Source organism: Colius striatus, chromosome 29 (genome assembly GCF_028858725.1).
Source record: "Colius striatus isolate bColStr4 chromosome 29, bColStr4.1.hap1, whole genome shotgun sequence".
Lineage (NCBI taxonomy): Eukaryota > Metazoa > Chordata > Aves > Coliiformes > Coliidae > Colius > Colius striatus.
In genome coordinates this window covers 1,192,048-1,215,544 of record NC_084787.1, presented here as the reverse complement: position 1 = coordinate 1,215,544, position 23,497 = coordinate 1,192,048, and the positions used below count along the sequence as shown (strand labels likewise).

The 23,497-nt window shown below is 61.6% G+C and overlaps 4 protein-coding genes and 1 long non-coding RNA gene across 5 annotated transcripts; 1 reads left to right on the top strand and 4 right to left on the bottom strand.

The window, feature by feature from the left end:
• Positions 1-216: 216 nt before the first annotated feature.
• On the bottom strand, positions 217-1,364 carry MRPS21 (mitochondrial ribosomal protein S21). Its single transcript, XM_062016310.1, has 3 exons — positions 1,322-1,364; positions 1,042-1,143; positions 217-442 (listed from the first exon to the last, which is right to left on the bottom strand). Exons 2-3 carry the CDS (start codon positions 1,122-1,124, stop codon positions 262-264), a joined length of 264 nt encoding a protein of 87 aa, XP_061872294.1. The 5' UTR covers positions 1,125-1,143; positions 1,322-1,364; the 3' UTR covers positions 217-261.
• Positions 1,365-1,876: 512 nt separating this feature from the next.
• Positions 1,877-4,142, bottom strand: CIART (circadian associated repressor of transcription). The gene is made up of 5 exons (XM_062016281.1): positions 3,981-4,142; positions 3,083-3,424; positions 2,806-2,881; positions 2,645-2,723; positions 1,877-2,542 (listed from the first exon to the last, which is right to left on the bottom strand). The coding sequence occupies exons 2-5, from the start codon at positions 3,332-3,334 to the stop codon at positions 2,179-2,181; spliced, it is 771 nt and encodes a 256-aa protein (XP_061872265.1). The 5' UTR covers positions 3,335-3,424; positions 3,981-4,142; the 3' UTR covers positions 1,877-2,178.
• A 669-nt stretch (positions 4,143-4,811) lies between these two features.
• On the top strand, positions 4,812-8,179 carry CA14 (carbonic anhydrase 14). The gene is made up of 11 exons (XM_062016061.1): positions 4,812-4,926; positions 5,106-5,126; positions 5,728-5,901; positions 5,972-6,111; positions 6,506-6,601; positions 6,687-6,753; positions 6,836-6,993; positions 7,536-7,662; positions 7,773-7,793; positions 7,879-7,963; positions 8,104-8,179. The coding sequence occupies exons 1-11, from the start codon at positions 4,875-4,877 to the stop codon at positions 8,177-8,179; spliced, it is 1,017 nt and encodes a 338-aa protein (XP_061872045.1). The 5' UTR covers positions 4,812-4,874.
• A 255-nt stretch (positions 8,180-8,434) lies between these two features.
• Positions 8,435-12,042, bottom strand: APH1A (aph-1 homolog A, gamma-secretase subunit). Its single transcript, XM_062016265.1, has 7 exons — positions 11,916-12,042; positions 10,655-10,825; positions 10,082-10,155; positions 9,846-9,968; positions 9,384-9,511; positions 9,099-9,222; positions 8,435-8,879 (listed from the first exon to the last, which is right to left on the bottom strand). The coding sequence occupies exons 1-7, from the start codon at positions 12,026-12,028 to the stop codon at positions 8,815-8,817; spliced, it is 798 nt and encodes a 265-aa protein (XP_061872249.1). The 5' UTR covers positions 12,029-12,042; the 3' UTR covers positions 8,435-8,814.
• Positions 12,043-15,179: 3,137 nt separating this feature from the next.
• Positions 15,180-18,349, bottom strand: LOC133628273 (uncharacterized). The gene is made up of 4 exons (XR_009820649.1): positions 18,189-18,349; positions 17,495-17,715; positions 16,801-16,944; positions 15,180-16,008 (listed from the first exon to the last, which is right to left on the bottom strand). It is a non-coding gene; the product is annotated as an uncharacterized LOC133628273 (long non-coding RNA).
• Between the last annotated feature and the right edge of the window lie 5,148 nt (positions 18,350-23,497).

Sequence of the window (23,497 nt, the reverse complement as noted above, 5' to 3'; positions counted from 1 at the left end):
GGCGGGAAGCGGAGCCGAGCATGCGCAGAAGCGAACGGCCGCAGGTCGAGCCGGAGTGGGCGTGGCTTTCGGTGAGGGGCGTGGCTTGTGACGCACTGTATTTAATTGTGGGGCGTGGTTTAACCAAGGGGCGTGGTCGTGTTCCGCGTGGCCCCGCCCCCGCCGCCCGTTCCCGCGCGCCGCGCCCGTCCCCGCCGGGAGTCGATGGAGGCGCCGCCGGGAGCAGCCGCGTTTATTGGTGCCGGCAGCGGAGGGGCTGCGCTAACAGCCCTGCCACGGGTCCGCCCGCACGATCCGCCCCAGGAAGGAGATTTTCCGGCTCATCTCGGCGTTGTAGACCCTGCGACAGGCCTCGTAGGCCAAGCGCTGCCGCCGCCGACACGGCTTCTCGTAGTAGCGGCCGCGCCGCACCACCTCCAGCAGCCCGTCCTGGGACAGGATCCTGCGGAGCGAGCAGAGCGCAGGCGGCGTGAGACACGTCCCAGCACCTCCAGCACACCGTCCTGGGACAGGACCCAGGGGCAACGGCGTGAGCCGTGTCCCTCCCCGTTCCCCCTGCTCGCGTTGAAACCTGCTGGGATTTGGTTCAAAAGGAGTTCAATTGTGCTCTGAAGGCTCCCCTGAGACCTGCAAACAGCTCGGGGCACGTCGGGGAGGCTGCAGCTGGGAGGGGATCTCCTCCTCCTCCTCCTCAGAGCGCCACAGCGGCTGTGTCCCCCCTGCCCAGCGTGTTTCTAACTTGTTATGATGTAATTAATCCACATCCCAGGTGGTGTTTGGGGTCAGAGGCGTCACACCCCCCCCTCCTGGGCCCTCCCCAGCCTCAGAGGCCTCGAGCCCAGCGAAAAGCTCCAGAACGTCCCTCCCGAGCCAGGCTCACTGGGGAAGGCAGGACGAGAAGCCCCGGCGGGGGTAATTAAGACTTCCCTGTCTAATTACCGCCCTGGGGACACCTCACGGGGACCCCCCCACACCCCAGAGCCCGCTCCCCAGCCCGGCTGAGCCCTTCCCCCGCCCCGCTGCCGCCCGCCGGGCCCTCACCGGTTCAGCGCGCCGTACGCCGCTTCCACGTTGCCGTTCTGGACCATGACGGTGCGGGCCACGAAGCGGACGTGGTTCGCCATTGCCGCGACGGACACCGTGCTGCGGGAAGAGGGAGGCGGCGGGTGAACCGGCCCGTGCCCGGAACGACCCCCCCGCTGCGACCGGCGCGTCCCCACGGCCCCCCCACCCTCCGCTCCTTCACCCGCCCCGGACGGACGCGGCGGGGTCCCGGTGTCCCCCCTCCCCCCGCCCAGGGAACGGCGGCCGCGGCACTCACCGGCGGCGACCCCGAACCGGAAGTCGGTCGCGGCAGAGCGGAGGAGGCGGGGCTTGGAGTGGTGGGCGTGGCTTTGAGGTTCGTGGGCGTGGTTTGGGACTGTGGGCGTGGTTTTGTGGCTGGTGGGCGTGGCTTGGAGCGGTGGGCGGGGCTTTGGGGCTCGTGGGCGTGGCTTGGAGCGGTGGGCGGTGCTTTGGGGCTCGTGGGCGGGGTTTGACGCGTGTCACGTGGCGCGGAGGGGCACAGGGGTCACGGGCGGGTCGCGGGGTCAAGGGCGGGTCAGGGCTGGGATGGGGCAGGTCACGGGGTCAGGGGTCACGGTTTGGATGTGGGGCAGGGGGCAAAGGTCAGGGATTGGGGCGTTGGGATGGGATTGGGGGTGGGCACAGGGCCCGGGGGGCTGTTGCAGGGGTGAAGGGGACGAGTGGGTTCAGGCTCCAGCGGTCGCTCTGCCCCCAGGTCTACCCCAGAGCACTCGGGGGGCACACGGGGCTCTGAATGCTGCCCCCTGTCCCCCCACAGGGACAAGACCCCCCAGGCACAGAGGACACCGAGTGGCCCTGACCACTCCCGTGGCATTTATTGCTTCCAGCAGGGCCCATCCGTGGGGCAGCCCCACTCAGGGGGCCAGGGAGAGGGGGGAGACACACAACACACCAGCCCCCCCCCAAAACGTCACACAGGGAGAAGGCACAAGCCCTGGGGGAGGTGCCAGCCCCCCGCCCAGACTCCCCCCACCCCCAAGGCACAAGCTCCCTGCCCCGGGGTGGGGGCTGCGCTCTGGCGAAGGCACCAGCCCCCCCGCAGCAGGGTTTTGGGGCTCCTGGGGGGGTTCAGGCCCCACCCGCCTGCAGGTCTCAGTGTCCACAGTCTAAAAAACACCATCCAGAAAGGCAAAGCTGAAGAGATCCAGGAGAGACACCCCTGTCCCTGGGGGGCGTCAGGCATCCGGTGTCGGGGAGGCCGGGGGGGTCCTGGGGCGGCACCTGGAGCGGCCACCCCGATGTGATGTCCCCAAGGCGATGGAGGAGGAGGAGGAGGAGGAGGAAGGGGGGGTGTCTCCAGGCAGGCGGCGGCAGCGGGGGGCCCCGGGGGGGCCGGCGGGGGGGGCGGCGGCGGGGGGGCGCGGGGGCCGCATCCTGCGCGGGTTTGGGGGCCACGTGTGGGAACCAGAGCCTCAGCATCCCCTCGACCTGCAGCAGCGTCCCCAGGTACCGGGAGCTGGGGAGGGGGCAGAGAGAACCAGTCACCCGGCTGCTGGGGGTGGGGAGGCCCTTTGGCCCTCCCCACGCCGTGAGGACTCGCTGGGGGGGTCACACTCACCCCATCTCGGGCTTCTGCAGCACCCCGATGATGCGCTGGATCCGGTCCATGGCCACGCTCTGCTGGAAGCTGCTCAGCCCTGGGGGACCCAAAGGCTGATGAGTCTCTGGGGGGGGAAATGGGGGGCAGAGGGGGGATTGGGGGGAAGGGGGGGCACCCACCTCTGTCATACCGGCCCCTCTTCAGCCCCTCCAGCAGCTCTGCCAGGGGCTGGATGAAGCCCCTCAGCTCCTGGCACTGTGGGGAACAGGATGAGGATGAGGATGAGGATGGTGGCCGGGTCCCCAGCAGGGAAGGGGTGTCATGTCCTCTCACCTTCCTTCCCCCCCCTCCCCTCTCAGATGGGGAAACTGAGGCAGGGTCGGGAGCAGACGCGTTTTGGGGATGTCAGCCACTGCCCCCCCCACCCCCTCCTTTGTTTTGCTGCCAAAAACTCACTTTTTGGGCAAAGAGCCGGTCGCCGTCGCTGGGCGGGGCCTCCCGCCCCTCCCCCCTCCGGGGCCGTTTCCCGCCGCGGGGGGACGGCGGCAGCTCCGGGGACCCTCTGTCCGGGCCCCGCGGCCGCTTGTGGCTCCGCTCAGGTCTGGGGGGCGCTGGGGAGGGTCCCCCCACCTCGGCCTCGCTGTCGGAGGGACCCCCGGGGCTGGAGGCGGGGGAGCCGCAGGAGCAGGCGCGGGCGGGGGGCTCCATCGGGGCGGCTGGAGGGGGGGCGGTGGGGGCAGCCCCCGGGGGGGCCTGTGTCTGGGTCAGGTCCCGCGGTGCCGCTGGGCTGAGGCCGCCCTGGGGAGACGGAAAAGAGGGAAAATGTGGGGAAATTGGGCAAAACTGGAAAACAGACAAAGCGGTGTGGGCCCCGCGGGGGGTCTGTGGGGGCGGTGTCCCAGCGGCACCTCTCACAGGGGGGGGCTGCAGGAACCCACCCGGCAGCGAGACCCTTCACCCAGGACTGGGACCCCCCACTCAGGATGGGGAACTCCCCACGACTGGCACCAGGAGCCCCCCAGCGAGTCCCGGGACCCCTCCCCAGGATGGAGACGCCCCTCCCCAGCAGCGGGAGCACAACCTGCTGCGCAGACCCGTCCCCCTCCCGCTGGCCCCTCCATCACCAGCCCCCCACCCCCAACAGGCCTCTCCACTCAAGATCGGGACCCTCCCGGGGGGACCCCCCAAGCACACCCAGCCTGGGGACCCGCCCGCCCCCGGGGCCGCGCTCCCAGCACCTCCCCGTGCGGCTCCGGGACCCTCTCACTGCCCCGGGACGCCGCACTGGCCGCAGCCTCCCCCTCCCCGGGGTCCCGGGGATCCTGCCCCCGGCCCCAACCAGCCCGAGGCCCACCTGCTGTGCCGGTGCCGCTGGTGCCGCTGGTGCCGGTGCCGCTGGTGCCGCTGGTGCCGCTGGTGCCGGTGCCGGTGTCCCCGTCGCTGCCGCTGTCCCGGTGCCGGTTCCGCCCGGGCTGCGGCGGCCCCACGCGGACACGTGCGCGGCCGCACGTGCCTCCCGCTGGGCCCCGCCCCCTTCGCTCCCATTGGCCGCCCGGCCCCGGCAGCGGGGCGGAGCCTCCGCGCCCCGCCGCGCCCCCCGAGCTCCCATTGGCCTGCGCCGCCGGCGGCTCTGCCCAATGCGGAGGTTGCCCCGCGCTGATTGGCTGTGAGGGCGGAGGGGCGGGGCTGAGGACACGCCCCCTCCATGTGGCGCCACGGGGGGGGGGGGCGCGGAGCAGCGCCCTCTGGCGGGCCGCGGCGCCGATGGGGGTCCCGGGTCCCGCTGCCGGGCACGAGCAGCCCCCCGCAGCCCCCCGCAGCCCCCCGCCCCGAGCCGCCGTTGGGGGCGGCAGCGGCGCCGCGGCCTCGCTTCGGCCGCGTTACGTAACGGGGCCCGGGCGGGCGCGTGGGCTCCCACGTGGGGGCGGGGCGCGCGCGCGTGACGTCAGCGGGAGGGGCGGGGCGTCGTCCGGGGGGCGGGGCCGGAGGGGAGGGGGCGGGGCGAGGGGAGCGCGTGCAGGGTCCGACCCCCGGGACCCCCCCCGGGACCCCCCGGGACCCCCCCGGCGCCCCCCGGCCCAGCGCCCCCTGCAGCCCCCCGCCCGCCGCCCCTCACCCCGCGGCCCCTCACCCCCCCCGCCCCGGCCCCCAGCCATGGCCCCCCCAGCTCTCCCCGTCCCCCCGGGGGGGCCCGTCCCGGGTGGGTATTTAAAGCCGCGGCGGCGGCCCCCAGCCCCTGCCCCCCGCCATGCTGCGAGCGCTGCTGCTGCTGGGGGGCCTGGCCCCCGCCTTGCCCGCTGGTGAGTGCCCCCCACGGCCCCCCCAGGCCTTCACCCCAATCCCCAGCCCTGGGAGTGGGACCCACGTCGGGGTGCAGCCGCCAGCACCCACAGGAACCCCCCGGCGAAGGGCTGGGGGGGCCTCACCTGAGCCCCGGGACCCCCCTTTGACCCTCAGCACCTTCTTTCCCCCTGCACAGGTCCCCACTGGGCGTATGAGGGTGAGTGGGACCCCAAACCCGGCACCCCACAGCCGAGAGGCATCCCCTGGGTCCCCACACAGGGCTGAGGGGCTGCCGGCTGCCTGTCCCGCCACTGCGCCCCCCAACCCCCTCCCAGCCTCCTGGATCCCCTCGAACCGGGTGGGATGGATGGGTGACATCCCCCATTGTCCCCGCAGCCCCCCAAGTGCCCCTCGCTGGGGGCAGGCGGATGGGTGCCGACCCTCAGTGTCCTCTCCCCGGGTCACCTGGGTCCTCCCAGCCCCCCCCAGCCCGCGGGTCCCCAATGGTCCCTTTGTGCTCCTTTACATAAGGCTCCGGCTGCCAAATCCAATTAGGATCCGGCCCCAGCCAAATCCCACTTAAGCCCCATCCCGCCCGGGGACCCCGTGGGCGCCCCCCCAGCCCCTCCCCGCCGGCCTCAGCTTTGTCCCGGCTCCCCCAGCCGGAAAAAACCGTCCCCAGCAGATTACCGGGCGCCGTGGGAACGGCCCGCGCCGCCCCTCTCGGGGGGAGGAGGGGACCGAGGGCATCTGGGGTGAAGCAGCATCCCCATGGGGGGGTGTGGGGGGCTCAGCCCCACGCCTGGACCCCCCCTCAGGCCCCCACGGACAGCAGCACTGGCCCGAGGGGCACCCGGCGTGCGGAGGCCGGGCGCAGTCGCCCATCGCCATCGCGTCGGGCCGGGCGGTGCCGGACCCTTCGCTGCCTCCCCTTCGCCCCCTGGGCTACGAGCAGCCCCCCGGCCTCAGCCTCGCCAACAACGGCCACACGGGTGAGCGGAGAGGAGGCTGGGGGAGGGTCCCGAGGGTCCCGGCCCCCCTGACCCTGCCGCGCCCCCGCAGCCGTGCTGGCGCTGCCGCCCTCGCTGCGGCTCCAGGGGCTGCCCCGGAGCTTCGCTGCTGCTCAGCTGCACTTCCACTGGGGCCGGCCCGGCAGCGCGGGGGCTGAGCATCTGCTGGATGGGCACCGAGCCCCCGCCGAGGTGGGGAGGGGGCTTCAGCCTGAGAAGGGGGGCTTGGGGTGGGAGATGGGAGTGAGGGTGGGAAATGGGTCTGGGGGTGGAAAAGAGTGAAGAGGGAAGGGTCCTGGTGTGGGAAACAGGGAGAGAAATGGGTCTGGGGGGAGAAAAAAGGGATGGGAAGGGATGTGGGAAGGGGGTGGGAAATGGGTCTGGGGGCAGGAGGCTGGGAATGGGGATGGGGAAGGGGTCCAGGGACACACGGAAGGTGCTGGAAGGGGCACAGGCAGCAGTGTGGGAGCGGAGCTGGAAAGCCCCAGGCAGAGGAAAGGGGTGAGGAGGGGGGGCAGCAGCCCAGGGGAGGGGGGTGGGAGGTCCCTGCTGTGCCCCCAGCCCCCGTGGAGCCCCCTGCCCACAGATGCACGTGGTGCACTACGACGCCGAGCTCTACGGCAACGCCAGCCAGGCCCAGCACCACGCCGGGGGCTTGGCCGTGCTCGGGGTCTTCCTGGAGGTACAGACCCCAAAACACACCCCAAACACCCCCCTCCCAAACCCTGACACCCCCTCCCCCTAAACACACCCCCTGCCTCCCCAAGGTGGGTGCTGCCCCCCATCCTGCCTACGACAACATCCTGAGGCACCTCGGCCGCATCCGCTACGCAGGTGAGGGAGGGACGGGGGGCAGGAGGGGAGGGGGAGCCCCAATTTCACTCGGTGCAACCCCCCACCTGCCCCCCTCCCTCAGGGCAGACGACGGCCATCCCTTCCTTCAGCATCCAGGACCTGCTGCCGCCACGCCTGGACCTGTTCTACCGCTACAACGGGTCCCTCACCACCCCCCCCTGCTCCCAGGGCGTCCTCTGGACCCTCTTCCAGCAGCCCGTGCGCATCAGCCTGGGCCAGGTACGGCCTCCCCCGGGGGCAAACCCCGAGTCTGGGGGCTAAACCCCTGATTTGGGACTGTCCATGTCGGCCTGGCCAAGGTACAGCCTGCTTTGGGGGCTAAAATCCACAACTTAGGGCGGTCCATGTGAGCCTGGCCCAGGTAGGACCTATTTTGGGGTCAAAGCCCCTGCTTTAGGGGCTAAACCCCCTGACTTGCTGCTGTCCATATCAACCTGGCTGAGGTAGGACCCATTTGGGGGTCAAATCCTCCAATTTTGGGGCTGTCCACATCAGCCTGGCCAAGATTGGACCCATTTGGGGGTCAAACTCCCTGATTCGGGGCTCTCCACATCAGCCTGGCCCAGGTAGGGGCTGTTTTGGGGTCAAAGCCCCTGATTTCGGGGCTGCCTGCCTGAACCTGGCCCAGGTAGGGGCTGTTTTGGGGTCAAAGCCCCTGATTTCGGGGCTGCCTGCCTGAACCTGGCCCAGGTAGGGGCTGTTTTGGAGTCAAAGCCCCCGCTCTGGGGCTGAGCAGCCCCAGCCCTCGCTGCCTGTTTCAGCTGGAGCAGCTCCAGGGAGCCCTTTACGCCACGGAGGAGGCCGAGGCCGAGCCCCAGCGCCTGGTCGACAACTTTCGGGTGCCCCAGGAGCTCAACCAGCGGCTGGTGCTGGTGTCTGTGCCCAGGGGTGAGCAGCAGCCTGGGGAGGGGGCGATGGGGCTCCCCTCCCTGCACCCCAAAACACCCCCCAGGGCCAGGCTGAGGTGGTGGGGCTGAGCCCTGGCTCTTCTCTTGCAGGGGCTGAGGGGTATTCGACAGGTAGGGCCCGTCTGGGGGGGTTGGGATGAGGGGGGTGACTCCAGAGCCCCCTCCCCCAGCCCTGAGCCCCCCCGGCCTCACACAGGGGCGACTGTCGGCATCGCCTTCGGCGCCGTGGCCGCTTGTCTCGGCCTCTTCCTCGCCGGGCACTTTGTGGCCAAGAAGATGAGGTGAGAGGCCTCGAGCCCGGGGGTGGAACCCGCCCCTTTAAACAGGGGTGGGGGGGACACCCCAGACCCTCAAACCAGAGCGTCTGGAGCCCCCCAAGGGGTGGTTCCCCCTCCCCTCAGCCCCTCTCCCCCCCACGCAGAGCCAGGAGGGCGCAGGAGCACGACGTCGTGTTCAAGGCCTCGTCCCGCCGCGGCCCCTCCAGCCCCCGCCCTTGAACCAGCTCTGGGGGGGCTGTGCTGGACACCCCCTCCCCACACCCCAACCCTCCAGCTCCTGCCCTGGCCCCACTGGGGGAAATAAAGCCCCTTCCCCACCCCACCGAAGCGGCGGCTCTGGGCTGGGGAGGGAAAGGGGCCGGGCTGCTGAGCCCCTGACGTGGGGAGGGGGCTGGGGGCAGATGGGGGGCAGCGACCTCCCCTCTCCCCACACTCCCCCCAGCACAGCAGAGACCCCCCCACACACCCATCAGCTCTAGTCAAAGGGTTTTACTCTGAATCCAAAAAATAATTTAACACCTTCCCCTGCAGAGTCACAAGGAGGGGGCAGCAGGGAAGGGGCTGAGGGGAGGGGGCACAGCCGCCCCCAAACGTCACCCCATGTCTCAGGGGTCCCTTGGGAGGGGGCAAATACAAGGGAAGGGGGGTCCTGCCCCAAATCTTGGCTGCACCACAGGGCACCCAGCCCCCCCTCCAGCCCCCCTCACGCTGACCCTGTCAGGTAACAAAAAGCACCCCAAAAAGTCTGATGGAAGTCGCAGCCACGAGCAGTTGGACCCCAAAAACCCCCCTGAGGAGGGGGCTGGGGCACGGGGTCACCTCTGGGTGAGGGTCCAGGCAGCAGCAGCCACGGTTCAGTCCTCCAAAGGCACCTGCAGTGCTGAGTACATCATCACTCTGCTGTCATCCTCCTGCTTACCTAGGGGGGAGGGGAGCGATTAGGGGGAGCAGGGTTGTTGTCAGCGTAGCCAGAGTATGTGTCTTCTGTTCAATGAAAGGGTTGAAGGCAAGACTTGTCCTCCCTTGGCCCCGACTCTGGGCCACACCCCAAAACAGGGCCTGGCCTCTAAAAGGGGACAGAGACCCCCATGAGCCCCCTCCCCTGCAGCAGTGACCCCCTGAGCTCTGCAGGACTCACAGGAGAGGCACTTGAGGATGTTGTGGAAGGAGCCACCGGCAGTGACAAAGGCCCAGAGGCCTGTGCAGAGGGTGATGATGAAGATGGGCACCAGACTGGCCTCGTACCGGGGGTTCAGGAACGTCTGGGGGATGGAAAGAGCCGTGTAAGGACCCCCACAGCACCCCCCCTCCCCTCAATAGCCATGGGGGACACAGAGGGGGGTCTCACTGCTGTGAGAGGGGTCTCACAGCCTGGCACTGATGCGTTTTGGCCCAGATCTGCTGAGCCCTGGCTGCCACTCACCAGCCCCGAGGTGAGGAGGTGGCTGCCAACCACCAGCCCCAGGCACCAGTAGCGACGTTTCTCACAGGCATCGAAGAAAATCACCCCCCAGAAGGTGTGGAGCAGGACCAGGGCCATGGTGAGGAACGCTGTGGGGGGACAGAGACACACAGAACCATCCCCTCAGGCCTCCTGGCTGTGGCAAAGGCCATGGCACGTGGTCAAAGATTCAGTTTGGTTAGAAAAGCCCCTGAAGCTGCTGCAGTCCCAGCCCTGCCCTGACCCTGCCCAGCCCTGACCCACAGCACCTCAGCCCCACGGCTTTGGGATCTCTGGGCACTCCCCCAGCTCCCTGGGCAGCCTGGCACAGGGGCTGACACCCCTCCCAGGGAAGAAATTGTCCCAAACCTTCAATCCAAAGCTTCCCTGGTGCCACTCAAGGCCACAGCAGCCCCCAGCCCCACAGCACGTGCCAGCCCTCACCAGAGGTGATGAAGTAATAGGGCGAGTCGCCGTGGATGCCAACGGTGCCCGGCCCGATGGAGTCTGCCAGGATGTTGATGACAGAAAACACACCACTGATGATGCCAAAGGACAGGCCTGAGACTGGGGAGGGAGAAGGGGATCAGCCAGGAGCCACTGTGGCTGTGCCACCCCCACGGTGAGCCCCGTGGCTCAGGCTGGCAGGGCGCAGGGGGAGCTGAGTGGGTGGCACTCACCGTATGCCATCTGCCTGAGGGAGATGGGTGAGCGGCCGTCCTCGCTGATGGTGGCCAGCCCTTCATCTGCCTTCCTGCCAGCGAGGGAGGGAAAGGCTCAGGGAGAGCTTGGGAAGAGGGGCTTGGGCTTGTGGAGGAGGGATGGGTGGCAATGAACCCAGGGCAAGGGCAGAGTCCTGCACCCAGGGAGGAACAAACCCAGCACCAGGCCAGGCTGGGGGTGACCTGCTGGAGAGGGGCCTGGGAGAGCACAGAACAAGATGCTGAGGGGCTGCAACATGTGTGTGAGGAGGAAAGGCTGCAGCCCTGGGGCTGCTCAGCATGGGGAACAGCAGCCTGAGCTCAGGGGCACCTCAGCAATGCTGCTCAGTCCCTGCAGGGTGGGTGTCAGGGGGATGGGGCCGGTGTTTGGTGTGTGGTGGCCAGGGACAGCACAAGGAGTGATGGACATCAGCTGGAACACAAACAGTTCCACTGGTGCTGAGCTGAGGGCTGGAGGAGCTCTGCAGGACCCTTCCCACCGCCACCATCCATCCCAGGAGGCAGCAGGCCCTGTGCAGGCTCCCCTCTTACTTCAGCAGCTTGAAGTAGGCGAATCTGAAAGCCTCCTGCAGCAGCACAGAGACGGCAGCCCCGAAGATGAGGAGCCCGTACTGCAGCCTGGCGTCCTCCCGGTCGCTGAGATGGACGGAAACGAACCAGATGAGGGAGGCCAAGAGCAGAGACACCAGCCAGAAGAAGGCCCTGAGAGAGAGGAAGCCCGAGGTGACGCTGGGGGTCACACAGCAAACACGTGCCCAGCTGCAGCTCAGTGTGTGTGGGCTGTCGGGTCGCTGTCATGTGAGGCCGAAACTCAAACCGGCTGCGAAGCCAGAATCCTCCCCAGGGCCACAACAACCTGCTCAGAGGAAGCTGCTGCCCTGTGGAGCCAACAGCCCTGCTGCTGCCTGCCCTGCCCCAGGCCCCTCTGACTGCCCAAGCCCCAGCACAGCCCAACGGCCCCACGACTGCCCCACAACTGCCCTCAGCCCCCTCCCCAGCGCTCTCTTGGCCCCAGGCTGCCCCAGAACGGCCCCCTCAACGCTCTCAAACCTCCCACCTACCCCTTCAGACACTCTCTGCACTCCCTGACCTCCCAAGAGCCCCCTCAGCGCCCCCTGACCCCTCCAACAGCCCCCTCAGCGCCCCCTGACCCCTCCAACCACCCCCTCAGCGCCCCCTGACCCCTCCAACCACCCCCTCAGCGCCCCCTGACCCCTCCAACAGCCCCCTCAGCGCTCCCTGACCCCTCCAACAGCCCCCTCAGCGCCCCCTGACCCCTCCAACCACCCCCTCAGCGCCCCCTGACCCCTCCAACCACCCCCTCAGCGCCCCCTGACCCCTCCAACAGCCCCCTCAGCGCTCCCTGACCCCTCCAACAGCCCCCTCAGCGCTCCCTGACCCCTCCAACAGCCCCCTCAGCGCCCCCTGACCCCTCCAACCGCCCCCTCAATGCCCCTGACCCCTCCAACAGCCCCCTCAGCGCCCCCTGACCCCTCCAACCGCCCCCTCAATGCCCCTGACCCCTCCAACCGCCCCCTCAGCGCTCCCTGACCCCTCCAACAGCCCCCTCAATGCCCCTGACCCCTCCAACAGCCCCCTCTGCGCTCCCTGACCCCTCCAACAGCCCCCTCAGCGCCCCCTGACCCCTCCAACCGCCCCCTCAATGTCCCTGACCCCCCCAACCGCCCCCTCAGCGCCCCCGGCCCCCCTCATCACGCCCCGATCCCCCAGCCGCCCCCTCGCTGCCCGCCGGCCGGCGCAGACCCGCCGGTCCCGGCCCCCCCGAGCTCACCCCGCCACCAGGACGATGACCCGCAGCGGCTCGGCCGCCACGGTGAGCAGCACGAGAGCGAGCGCCGGCCCGAAGGCGATGCCGGCGCAGCCGAAGAACACGGCGGCCCCCATGGCGGCGCGGCCGGCCGCGGGGCACGCTGGGACTTGTAGTCCGCGGCGCGCGGAGGCGCCCCCGGGCGGCCGGAGGACTCGCAGTGCCCGGGGGGGGGGTCGGTGTGAGCTCCCCCTGAGCCCCAACCCCGGGGCCACGGTCACTCCTACAGCCCGCCTGTCATGTCATGTCATACCACATCTGCTTGCTATTCCACCCCATCCCACCCCATCCCATCCCATCCCATCCCACCCCATCCCACCCCACCCCACCCCACCCCATCCCACCCCACCCCATCCCACCCCATCCCACCCCACCCCATCCCACCCCATCCCATCCCACCCCACCCCAGCCCACCCCATCCCATCCCACCCCACCCCATCCCATCCCACCCCACCCCACCCCAGCCCACCCCATCCCATCCCATCCCACCCCACCCCACCCCATCCCACCCCACCCCATCCCATCCCATCCCATCCCACCACACCCCATCCCACCCCATCCCACCCCACCCCACCCCACCCCATCCCATCCCATCCCATCCCACCCCACCCCACCCCATCCCATCCCATCCCATCCCACCCCACCCCACCCCACCCCATCCCATCCCATCCCGCCCCACCCCACCCCACCCCATCCCACCCCACCCCATCCCATCCCATCCCATCCCATCCCATCCCATCCCATCCCATCCCATCCCACTCTTTCCCACAGCTACCTGGGGGGGTTGTTTGTGTTTCCCACCGATGGGGTTTGTGTGGGTTTCCTTCACTCACTGATGCATTCCTTCCCCTTCCCTTTCCATTGCCCATCGGTGCATTTCCCACATTTCCTTCATCCCTCAGCTCATTTCTGCTGCCTTTCCTCCATCCAGCCTCTCATCCTCCAGCAAACTCCCTGAACAACGTCCCCTCAGGTGACTTCCCCAGTACCTACCACTGGAGGTGGGCTCTGCTCCCCTGCTTCCCTGTAGCTCCCACATGCAGGGGCACAACTGCTGCCAGCAGCCTGCACTTTCAACAGGAGCTGAGCAGGCCAAGGGCAGGGGTTGGAGATAACTCCCACAGGAAAGCTGCTGGGAAGGTAGCACAGTGCTGGCTGCGAGGCTACAGGAATCCTGCTGCTCTCGTCCCCCCAGCTCAGCCCATTGTTATGGGAAGATTCTTTATTTACCAGCTGCAGTTTCTTAATTTCCCGTTTGCTTCCGTCGATTAAACCCCGGGAAATGATGTGAGACGGCCGAGAGGACCCTGAGCTCACTGTGAACCTGTGCTGGGAGCCTCAGGGGCTCCACAGCACCGGGGTGCTCAGCACCCTCAGCTTCTGAGGAGTCAGAAAAGCCTCTTCTCTTTGATTTGTTGAGTTTAAGATCACAGAACAAGGGTCAGGTTTGGGGATGAGAGCTGGAAAGGAGGGTTTGGTCACTGCCTTTCAGCTGTGCTTTGAGTGATGGTTCTGTGTAAGAACAAATGGAAATGGAGGGGGGGGAAAAACACCTAAAAGAACAAAAATGGAGTGTTTTCCTTTTTTCCAGCCAGAAATCCAAGTCAGGACCTGCACTGGCCTCTCCCCAGGAGCACCAGGAGGTGCTGGGGGGGACGCTCACAATGGACATTGATGCACTCAAGGGCTGAGTTTGGGGTAAAGGGGTCATTTGCCCCCCTTGTTGTCACCTTTTAGGGCGTGTTCTCCACATCCTGCATCTAACAAAAGCCACCATGTCCCTGCAAACCTTTCTTGCCCTTTTCAAACCAGACCATTTTAACCCTTTCACGCCTGACACCTCCCAGCCCGGGGGATTCATCCCATTTCTGCTTGGGCTGAGACTGAGAGTTCTGATGTTATTTTTGTGGGTCGAGGGGAGGGTTTGGGGGATATTTGCTTCCTGCCTGCTCATGCTGCTCAGCATTCCTCAGCACTTAACCCTTTGCCAAGCATCTCCCTATGGGAAAAAGCCCTGAGAGGCTGCAAAAGGGTTTGAGGATGAGCTTAAAAAGCTCCTCAGTGGATCTGCCTTTGGTCACTGAGAGGAATCCTTGGCTTGAAACTCAACCCTCAGCTTAAAAAACGATGGGAATCCTTATCTTAAGATTGATGGGACTCCAAATCAAGAGGAATCCTTATCTTAAAGTCAAGAGGAATCTTTATCTTAAACCCAAGAGGAACCCTCAGCTGCAAAATCAAAAGCACAAGGATGAGAAACACATTGGCTGCTGCTGCTGTCCCTGCCTGGCTGCCCCGTGGATTCCCGCTCCCAGCCCATGGCAGCCGCTGATTTCCACCCCCGTGTGTCCCCTCCCACCCTCCCAGGTCCCAGCTCAGCACAGCTGTTTGCCATTACACTCCTTCACCCCACTGAGAAAAGTCGCTTCCGCTCTCTCAAGCGTGAGAGGAAACTCCTGAGGCTGGTCCCGCGGGGGAAGCACCCAGAGGCAGGGCAGGGCAGGGCAGGGCAGGGCAGGGCAGGGCTGGGCTGGGCAGGGCAGGGGGGACACACGCAGCCCTGTGGGGGGGGAGCATCATCCAACTGGATGGAGAGGAATGAAACGTGGCACTGGGAAAAGACACCTTTAGGATGGGCAGAACGTGCCCCAGGGGATGGGAGATGATGTGCCCCCTCCCAGGGCTGTCCCCTGTTCAGCCCAGCCCCAGGCTGGGAGGTGAATCTTTACCCTTAGGAAATCGCCTCATCTCCAAACACAGCTTCTCTGGTACCTTCTAAGGCTTCTCTTGCTCTTCCTCATCCACACTCAAGAGCCTCTGAGACACACCATCACCTGTCACATGCTAGAGCCCACCTGGGAGAGGAAACCATCTGGGCTGAAGCTGATCTTCCCCCCAAGACCTGATTTTTGTTGCTGTGTAAGGTTGCTGTGTAAGCAATAAAGTCCCAGTGACCTCAGCCCCACTCTGTGCTGCCGAGGAACTCACCTTACACCAACTGGGTCTCGCTTAATTTCCCTCCTGCTCCTTCTCTTCCCCTATTGCTTCACACCCATTAACCCCACTTTCCACCAGCATCACGTCATCTCCTTGGAGATGGTTTCTGCACCATTATCAGCTTTTCCCCACAAAGCAGAAGAGCTGGGTTTCGCTGTCCTCCCTATTCCTCTTCTGAGAAACTAAACCTCTTTTGCTTTTAACCTTAGAGGAGAAGACAAGTCAATATCAACACGGATCAAGGCACCACAGAGCAACCATCAGCCCCGACTGTGGCTCCTAAAGCAGCCCAGCTCCAGGTATTTCCATCCACCATTTGTGTTTCTTCTTCCTGATGGAGAAACTGAGGCACAGAAAGGTGAAACGAAGCCAAGAAAGGAAAATCCCTCATGATTTGATGGGAAGTTGGGAACCCAATCTGGTTCCCAGCCGTCGTTTCTGCCTCTGCCCACACGACAGAAAGGACTTTGCTATTCTTATACTCAATTCTAACATAATCAAACCCATCCTCTCTCTGTTTGTGTGCTCATCCGGCAGCGCTGACCCTCCCTGAGGAATAACTGCCTCAAGATTTGCAACTCAGCCCTCAGCAAAAGCCTTTACAGGGGGAAAAACATCCTCAGTCACCGCAGCGGCATCACGGAGCGTCGTGTGTACCTGCTGAGCCCCGGAGGCCGACCTCCAGCCCAACCTGACATCTCACCGCTTGGCAAATTGCAGCAAAACCTCCTGTTCTCTCTTTTTTACTCTCTCCCAGTGTGGAGGTTGTTTGGTCCTGCCCTCACAAGAGTCATTTCCTGCCTCCGCTGGGACGGCTCAAGAAACACCCGAGCAGCAGCAGCGCTGGGCGGCCGACACCGACCCGTAGGATGACGAACTTCGTAATTGCAGCGCTCTTGGTTCTTCACTTTTCACTGGGTAAATACATTTCTCTGGGTTTTCTAGCTTGGGGTTGAACGTTGTCAGGCTGTTGAGTGCCCAGCTGGAGCTGTTTCTATGCTTTAGGGATGCTGGATGGCGCTCAGGGTGGGGTCTTGGAGGCTGAAAGGTTTTGGGGTGTCTGTTTGGGGATGGAGGGGGGTCAGTGGGAAAAAAACCCCACAGGGGGAAGCAAAACAAGAGGGAAAAAGCTGCTGGAATTGCTAAAAGTTAGAATGAAGTGTGTGCTTGGAGAGGAGGGTCTGTGCTTGCAGAAGACAGCGTGGGCTTGCAGAAGAGAGTCTGAGAATTAATGTTTTCCAGATTGCATTCAAAATAATTTGCACTATAGATCTGGGAGCTGTTAAGAGAGACAAGACACGGGCAAGGGGAAAAAACCAACCCAACCAACCTGAGAGGATTTCCTGAAGTATTAGGTGGGCACTTAGAGACATGAGGAGTAAAGTCAGAGGCAAGTGAGGGAGGAAAATCCCAGCACTGGCAGCTCCCAGGAGGGATGAGTGGCAGCTCCAAGTAGGAACTTGAAGCTAATTAAGGAGGAAGACACGTGCAGTGAGGTAACGTGTCTGGGAAGGTGAGGCAGTGGGCAGCACTGAGCCCTCCTCCTCTACCACACCGGAGGAGCCGAGCCAGACATCCCGCAAGGGGTTAAAAGCAACCACAGGACAGGGAGGGGGGATTTCCAGATGGAAGCTCTTTGCAGCAATAAAACTCCACTATTATTGTTAGCAAAGCTCCAGTGTCAATACCACAGCCAGCCTGGAAGAACTTTCTCAGAGAGCTTCGTGCCTGGGAGAATGCGCCCCGAGAGACGGCGCTGACGGACGGGCTCTGTGTCACATCACACCCCATTTCCCTCCAACCTCCCCCAAAGCCTCTGCACAGGGGCAGCACGAGCCTGGGGCTTTGGTACCTGTGCTGAAATCTTGAGGCTGGGTGGCTGTTTTCAGATGATTTCCTCCTGATGGGTTTGTGGATCTCGGTTTCTCACTCAGCCCGTGGCTGGGAAACGCGGGGCTACGTTAGGGATGGAGTTTTAGAGAGCTCCAGGTGACCTCTGGCACGACAAAGAGCATCAGGAGAGTGATTCATATCATAATCTCAGTATTATACTAACATACTCTAAATGGGCTGTCAATACAGCTATCCCATGACATGAGATCTATTAAAACCTGAAGATGACTGTATTAGCACCTTCCTCTGCCGGTGTTTGGGTATGTGAGTACTACAACATCCATCCTCAGCCAGTTTGCTTTGTAAGGCTTCCAAAAAAACCAAAGAAACCAGACTGAACTTTGTCTTTGGAAAAGGGAAATGAGCAACTGGATCTGCCTGTGACACTGTAGGACTCTGAACTCTATTTATAGCGACCCGGCCCTAAGGAAACGTGAGTCTCCTTTCTGAAGCCAGTTCCACAGCACATGAGGAACAGAGGAGCTGGGCTGGTGGCTGAGGAGAGGCTCAAAACACACAAAGCAGAGCTCTGAGCTCCATCCCAAAATAAATCTGGGGTATGGGCTGCAGGGAGGCAGCTGGAGAGCTGTAACCTCAGTGCTGCATCTCCCTCTCCTGGCATATCTGCACCCAAACTGAAGGTGAAAACCCACCTGGAGGAGCTCTGGGCCGGTCTGACGCGAGATTCCTTTTGCTGTGGAGTCTCTGATTTCACTCTGGGCAGATTGTGAAGCCATTTTAGTCCAACCAGGGCTGAAGATTTTGCACAAAGCACCAGTAAATCCACGACACTTCGCTGGAAGCCGCCTGGAGGGGACGCTCTGTGCTTGCAGGGCCTGAGGTGAACTCCTGCTTTCTGTGGTTTCAGGGAGTGCTGAGACAGGAGAGGAGGAGATAACAGAGTTTTTATACGACTACGCCTCTCGTTTTGGTGAGAAATTCTTGCTTTTTCTTCCCCTCTCCCTTTCTTTTGAGCACTTTCTGCAAGGTGTATGAGCAAGCTGGAGCAGCTGGGGTTAGGAAGGATGCTGGGAGCCTCTGCCAGGCAGGGGGGTCAGGCTTTGCCCATATAAACCATTCCTGGAGTGAAGGAATGCCCCTGATACAGAGGTGAAGAACCTGTAGGGAATACATGTCCCAGCACCAGCTGGGTCTGAGCACCAGAAATCAATGCTTTGGTGTAAAAGCTAAAACAAGATTAAAAGTAGAGTCAAGATGTTTTTCTGGGGCCCTTCTGCCCTCAGTGCTTCTTGTTACCATCCACAAATCAGCGTTATGGGTGTTGTAGTGATGGTTTGAGGGGGTGAGATGCCTCTCTGGTTGTACTAAGTGTCCCCACAGACTCACCAGGACAGGGTTTTCCTTCCAGGTGATTACTTGTATGCAACAGTGGAATATTACTCTGACAACACGACATTAATTCCCACCATGTATTATTCGTACGAGGAGGTGAGTTGGACATCTCTGTTGTCTCTCCAGAAAAATAAAGGGGCCTCTCCTTGCTGAAACCCCTGTGGGAAGAGGAAAAGGGATTTAAAATGTTGATGTTGAAACAACTTGAATGAGTTTGAGATTCCATTTCCCATGGACGACTTCTGGCAGTTTGCCCAGAAGCTCAGAAAAGGGGAAAGTCCCAATCTTTCCCTACTAAATAACACCAAACCTGTCCCAAGGAGGGATCCCTCTTGTTAATCCTATGCTGTGACATCACAGGTTCTTCCTTTTCCTGTCCCAAGGGTCAGCAGGGCTTTGGGGAGGGGATTCCCAAGAGGTTTCAGCGATGGATACAGACTCTGGCCACGGCTAAGGATGCAGTTTCTCCCCCAAAGGAGCAATCCCCAGGGATAGCTGGGAAGGCAGATGAACTCTGCCATGGGCACTTAGCACATTAAAACAAGCTCTTTTTGGTTTTGACCCATTTCTTTTCCTTGCCTTGACAGGAGTATCAGGAGTCAGTGGGATTGTCCCTTCGGTGCCACTCCCCCCTCGTCATCCTTCTCAGCCTCCTGGTTTTCCTGCTATGACCCTCCCCCCCCTCCACGCTTCTCCTCAGAGGTACAAAAAGCCCTCAGGGTTTAACCTTTAAGCCAGCACAATGCAAATCTTTCTGAAGCAGCAGCACCTTGCAGCAACCTTTTGAAATATCTAAGAAATAATTAAACCTTTCTGGCATCCAAAGGACAACCAAAACCCAGCTTCCATTGCCACTACAGACCTGAAAAGGCATTTCTGGGGGGTATTTTTCCAAAGCACCCAAGTGACCTCTCTGCACGCTGCCTTCAGTGGGAGCTTCCACGGTGTGAACACCCCTGTGGTATTCCTGACCCAAACTGGGTCTCAGCCTCAGGCACCTTCACTGTTCAACCACCAAAACCCCTTTTTTGTTGCCAGAGGCCGAAGCTGAGCGACATCCCAGGTGCACATGAAACCCCCATCCTGCCCCAAGAGTGCTCTGAAACACAATGGGAGGACGTGGCAAGCGCTTCCTCACCTTTTCCCCTCGTTTCAGACACGAGAGCTTTGATGGGGGAAAGAACATGGTCACCATTTGGGAATGACATCCTCAGCCTCCTCCCTTCTTAGCACCGCGTGGCTCTGCAGACAAAGTTTTCAACAGATGGATGATGCTGTTCCTGAGCCATAAAGGCTGTGCAAACACTGAAGAGCTTTGTAGTGACTAGATTCTTTCCTATTTCCTATTATTCTGTTGTAAATATGAACTCCTGCCAATAAAGTTACTAACAATCAGCGTTGGGTCTCTAGTGTGAAGCCACCGACTCCCTCTGAGGACGCAGGAGCGACGCCAGCCCTATCCACCCCCCCAGCTGGCCCAACCTCCTCCTCCTCCCACCCCAATTCCCACCCCATTTCTCCAGGAAAAGCTCAGCACCTTGGGGACCAGATGCAGATTTTGCCACATTCCATCTTCCCAGGCTGCTGCCTTAAATGGGGCTGTTTTGTGGCAAATGCTCTGTGCTGGCAACCAGCCATCAGCAGGTCTGTGGTGGCTGGAGGAACTCCCCATGGAGAACAAACTGTGACAGGCACATGGAGCTTTTTGGTTAAGAAATCTGATTTTATAAGGCACTTCTTGGCCCAACTGGAGGAAACACACACAATGTGCATCTACAGCACCTTTCTTTGGAAGAGTTTTGGGGAAGGAGGGAGAGAAAACCCGATGCAGGCACTCTGACGTCAACAGAGGTGGAGTGAACCCAACAGGCAGAACTCACAGTGCCCCTGTCTGCGTGGTCCCAGGGTTTGCAGAGATTCAAGCTCCTTCAAGCTCACCTTCAAAACCCCAGGTAGAAATTCCCTCACCTCTTGAAGCAGGTACAACCCAAACCCAGCCACCTCCTCTACACCCACAGAGCAGCAGTGCCATGGACAGTGCCTCCACCGTCCCATCCCACCATCTCACACCCTTGTGGGGTTACACAGGCTCCCAACCTTGAAAAGATGAAGGATTTGATTTTCTAGGGAAGCCAGGAGTTTCCAAAACAGGGGTAGAAACTGCTGAAAGGAGTGAGACCCGAATGAGCTGCCAGGCAGTGCCACCTCCTGGCTCCTCGCTGCCAGGAGACTTGACAAAAAATGCTGAGTTTTGCCTGGGAAAGTTCCAGTAAGGAATTTCTGAACACGTGGGGTGGAGACTTTTAACCCTGCAAGAAGCAAATAAAACAAAGGGAAAATAAACTATGTGCATGAAGCTTATAACCTGCTAAGTTTAGCCACAAAAGATATTAGTAAGTGACGTTCCTGGCAGTGAGGGACAGAAAACCACAGGCTGCTTCCAACAGGGACAAACCCAACCACACAGAGAAGTTAAAACATGTGAAGACATGAGCCCACAAACCCAGTTTATTGTAAAAACCCAGCTCAGTTTTGCAGCTCACTGCAAGAAAGGGCCAAGACCTATATTGCTTAGGAGAAAGTATGTCCTGACCTAATTCCAGCTAATGATGTAGAGCTGCAACAACCTCAGTGCTTCCCCAAAGCTGACACTATTCACCAAAATCTCTTCAGTTCATCAGTGTTCTTTGTTTTTCCCTCCTGCAAGACTTAAGGCACTTTCCTGAGGCCCAACACAGGGAGCTCCAACCAGGGGAAAGCCCCAGGGCCTTGGTTATGAGACCTGAAATCTTGCACCGGGTACTGAGGAGCAAACCCGCTCGTGTCAGCGGAAATATTCTGGTTTAGGGTGTTATTTGAATTTCAATGGGAAACCCAAGATGTGCCCCAGGTGATGGTAGAGCTGGGAGGTTTTCCTCGGTCTGCACTTGAAGCCAGGCTGAAGCCATCCTCCCACACCTCACCCCAATGCTCTCACAAGTTGCTTTCCCAGATTTCCCTCTTATTTCACCTCTGGTGCAACACTCATCCGCCTCTGGGCTCCCCCAGCCAAACCCCTGGATAAGCTGCTTTATCACAAAGAGGATTTCCCTCTGTTTTGAAAACCTTTCCTAGTCATCTTTGGGTAAGAAGCAAGCAGAAGGGCTCTCAAGGTCTCCAGGGGTTTTTTAGCAGCACCTTATCAAAGTTTTTAAGGGACAAACTGTGCTCCAGGGATCCAGGTGCAACACCCCGGGGCAGCTGCAGCCCAGAGGGGCTTTGGGAGAGCTTGGTGTGAGTCCTGCAGCGGCTTTGCTGGGGCTCTGCACACCCTCTGCTCCCCCATGCTGGAGGGTAACTGGGATTTCTGGATGCATTTAGCATGGTTCAGCCTCAGAAAGTGCATCTGGCCCCTGCAACCTCATGGATGCAAAGGAAAAGGAGCAGAGGGGGAGGAGCCTGGAGTGGCTTTAAGGCTTGTTGCTCACTCTGGGTGTTCAGATGAGGTTGTGCAGGTTTCTGCATGTACTGATGAGTGCTGGGACTGGCCTCCTGCATTGATTATTCCTCAGTTGTTGGTTTCACTCAAATCAAACATCTTCCAGACCAATACAGCACCAAACTGGCAAGGTTTGCTCTTTCTGACTCTAGTTTTAACCCCTTTTCAACTAACCAGAGGAACAGGCTGGCTGAATTCTCACTTCTTGCTCCTGAAACAGGAAATACTTTCTCCACTCAGTTTACACAAAGAGGAACAGCTCAGCAGTGATTCCCATGTTGGTTTGGGGTTATTTTTCTGTCCTGCCACTGAGTTGCCAAGAGCTCTCCAGCTATTTGTGTCTCAAAGTTAAAAAGAAGCAACATGGAAACATTTGGAATTGCTTGTCTAGGAGGGACTAACACTTCCAGCCTGCTGAAGTGTTCCTGCCAGTACTCAGCACAGAGGATGTTAGTAGCTGACAGGATTCTGTCTGTGGCCATGGCACTGCTGGAGAGCAGCATCTGTCAGGACCAAAGCTTTAAATACAGAAATAGTACTTAATTTGACAGAGCAAAGTTTTCCATACTTCCAGATGGATATAAACCACATCTAGAGACCCAGAGGTGCCTCAAAATGAAAGAATGATGCTATTTCATCACTGTTTGCTCCAGTGTCCATCTCCCCCTACATATCCTCTGTTTGCAAAGCTGCCTTCAAGCACATTAACAACAAATAACCCTAATTCAGAGCAATATCAAAAGCTTCTTCTCAGTTCTGGTGTGTTGTGGGAAGCCTGGACTGAGCTTTTGCCAGACCTTCCAGGACCCAGGACTTGTAGTTTTGTTTTGACACTGTGTTACCCCTTGTGTGTTTCCCTATCCAAGGAGTTTTCACATCCTTTATTTGTGGCTTCTTCTCTTTTTTTTGGCGATTTTAACCACATTGGTGGGGAGATGCCAAGGGGGCATTGACAGCCTAAGGCATGAAGCTGACAGGATTACTCAGGGAGCCTGTGGTCAACAGGCTGCACCACAGGATGAGTGTCCTGCCTGCCCCCAGGAGAGGGTGTAACCCCTCACAGGGCTTGCAGACCTCATCACAATCACTCACGCAGCACCCAGATGCAAACCTCAACCCCTCCAGGCCCCACAACCAGATATGCAAAAATCCCACGTGCAAACACTCACCCATGCAACCAGACATGCAAAAAGCCTTGGTTGCAAAGTCCCACCATGCAACGGGGCATGCAGCACTCACCGTGCAACCCTGCCTGCAGCCCTCCATGCCATCAGGCACGCAAAACCCTGGGTGCAACCCCCAACCCCGTCATGCAAAACCCGGCGAGCTGCCCACCCCGGTGCAACGGGGCATGCAAACGCCCATCCGCCGTCACCTCGCCCCCCGTGGGAGGAAGCAGCGGGTGCAAACCCCAGGGGGCTGCCGAACCCCACGCCGCGTGCAGTGGGGTACACAAACCCCCATCTGCACCCCGTCAGGGCACCGCAGGGCACGCACCGCCCCTTCCCCTCCCCCCGCCCCGTGCGGCCGCACACGCAACCTCGCACCCTCGGCCCACCGCCCCGCGCCAAGCGACACGTACAACACGCCGCTCGCATCGTCTCCCCCACGCGCGACCCTCCCGCCACCACGTGCGCGCGGGGGCGCGCGCTTCGCCTCCCGCGGGTTCCCGCCATCCCGCGCGCGCGCGCGCACCGAGCCATCGACCCCGCCCCCAAAGCGCCGCCAGACGGGCAGCGCCGGCAGCCAATCGCGCGTCGCCCTCCGCGGCGCGCCCCGGCCAATGAGAGGCGCGAGCGCGGCGGAGGAAGCCCCGCCCCGGGGC

Coding starts and splice junctions, on each gene's coding strand:
- APH1A (XM_062016265.1), bottom strand. CDS start 12,028: ATGGGGGCCGCCGTGTTCTTCGGCTGCGCCGGCATCGCCTTCGGGCCG. Junction 10,826..11,915: donor GTCATCGTCCTGGTGGCGGG/GTGAGCTCGGGG, acceptor CCTCTCTCTCAG/GGCCTTCTTCTGGCTGGTGT. Junction 8,880..9,098: donor CATCCTCAAGTGCCTCTCCT/GTGAGTCCTGCA, acceptor CCTCCCCCCTAG/GTAAGCAGGAGGATGACAGC.
- CA14 (XM_062016061.1), top strand. CDS start 4,875: ATGCTGCGAGCGCTGCTGCTGCTGGGGGGCCTGGCCCCCGCCTTGCCC. Junction 6,754..6,835: donor CGGCCGCATCCGCTACGCAG/GTGAGGGAGGGA, acceptor CCCCTCCCTCAG/GGCAGACGACGGCCATCCCT. Junction 7,964..8,103: donor TTTGTGGCCAAGAAGATGAG/GTGAGAGGCCTC, acceptor CCCCCCACGCAG/AGCCAGGAGGGCGCAGGAGC.
- MRPS21 (XM_062016310.1), bottom strand. CDS start 1,124: ATGGCGAACCACGTCCGCTTCGTGGCCCGCACCGTCATGGTCCAGAAC. Junction 443..1,041: donor GCGTACGGCGCGCTGAACCG/GTGAGGGCCCGG, acceptor CTCGCTCCGCAG/GATCCTGTCCCAGGACGGGC.
- CIART (XM_062016281.1), bottom strand. CDS start 3,334: ATGGAGCCCCCCGCCCGCGCCTGCTCCTGCGGCTCCCCCGCCTCCAGC. Junction 2,882..3,082: donor ACCGGCTCTTTGCCCAAAAA/GTGAGTTTTTGG, acceptor TGTTCCCCACAG/TGCCAGGAGCTGAGGGGCTT. Junction 2,543..2,644: donor CTGCAGAAGCCCGAGATGGG/GTGAGTGTGACC, acceptor CCCCCTCCCCAG/CTCCCGGTACCTGGGGACGC.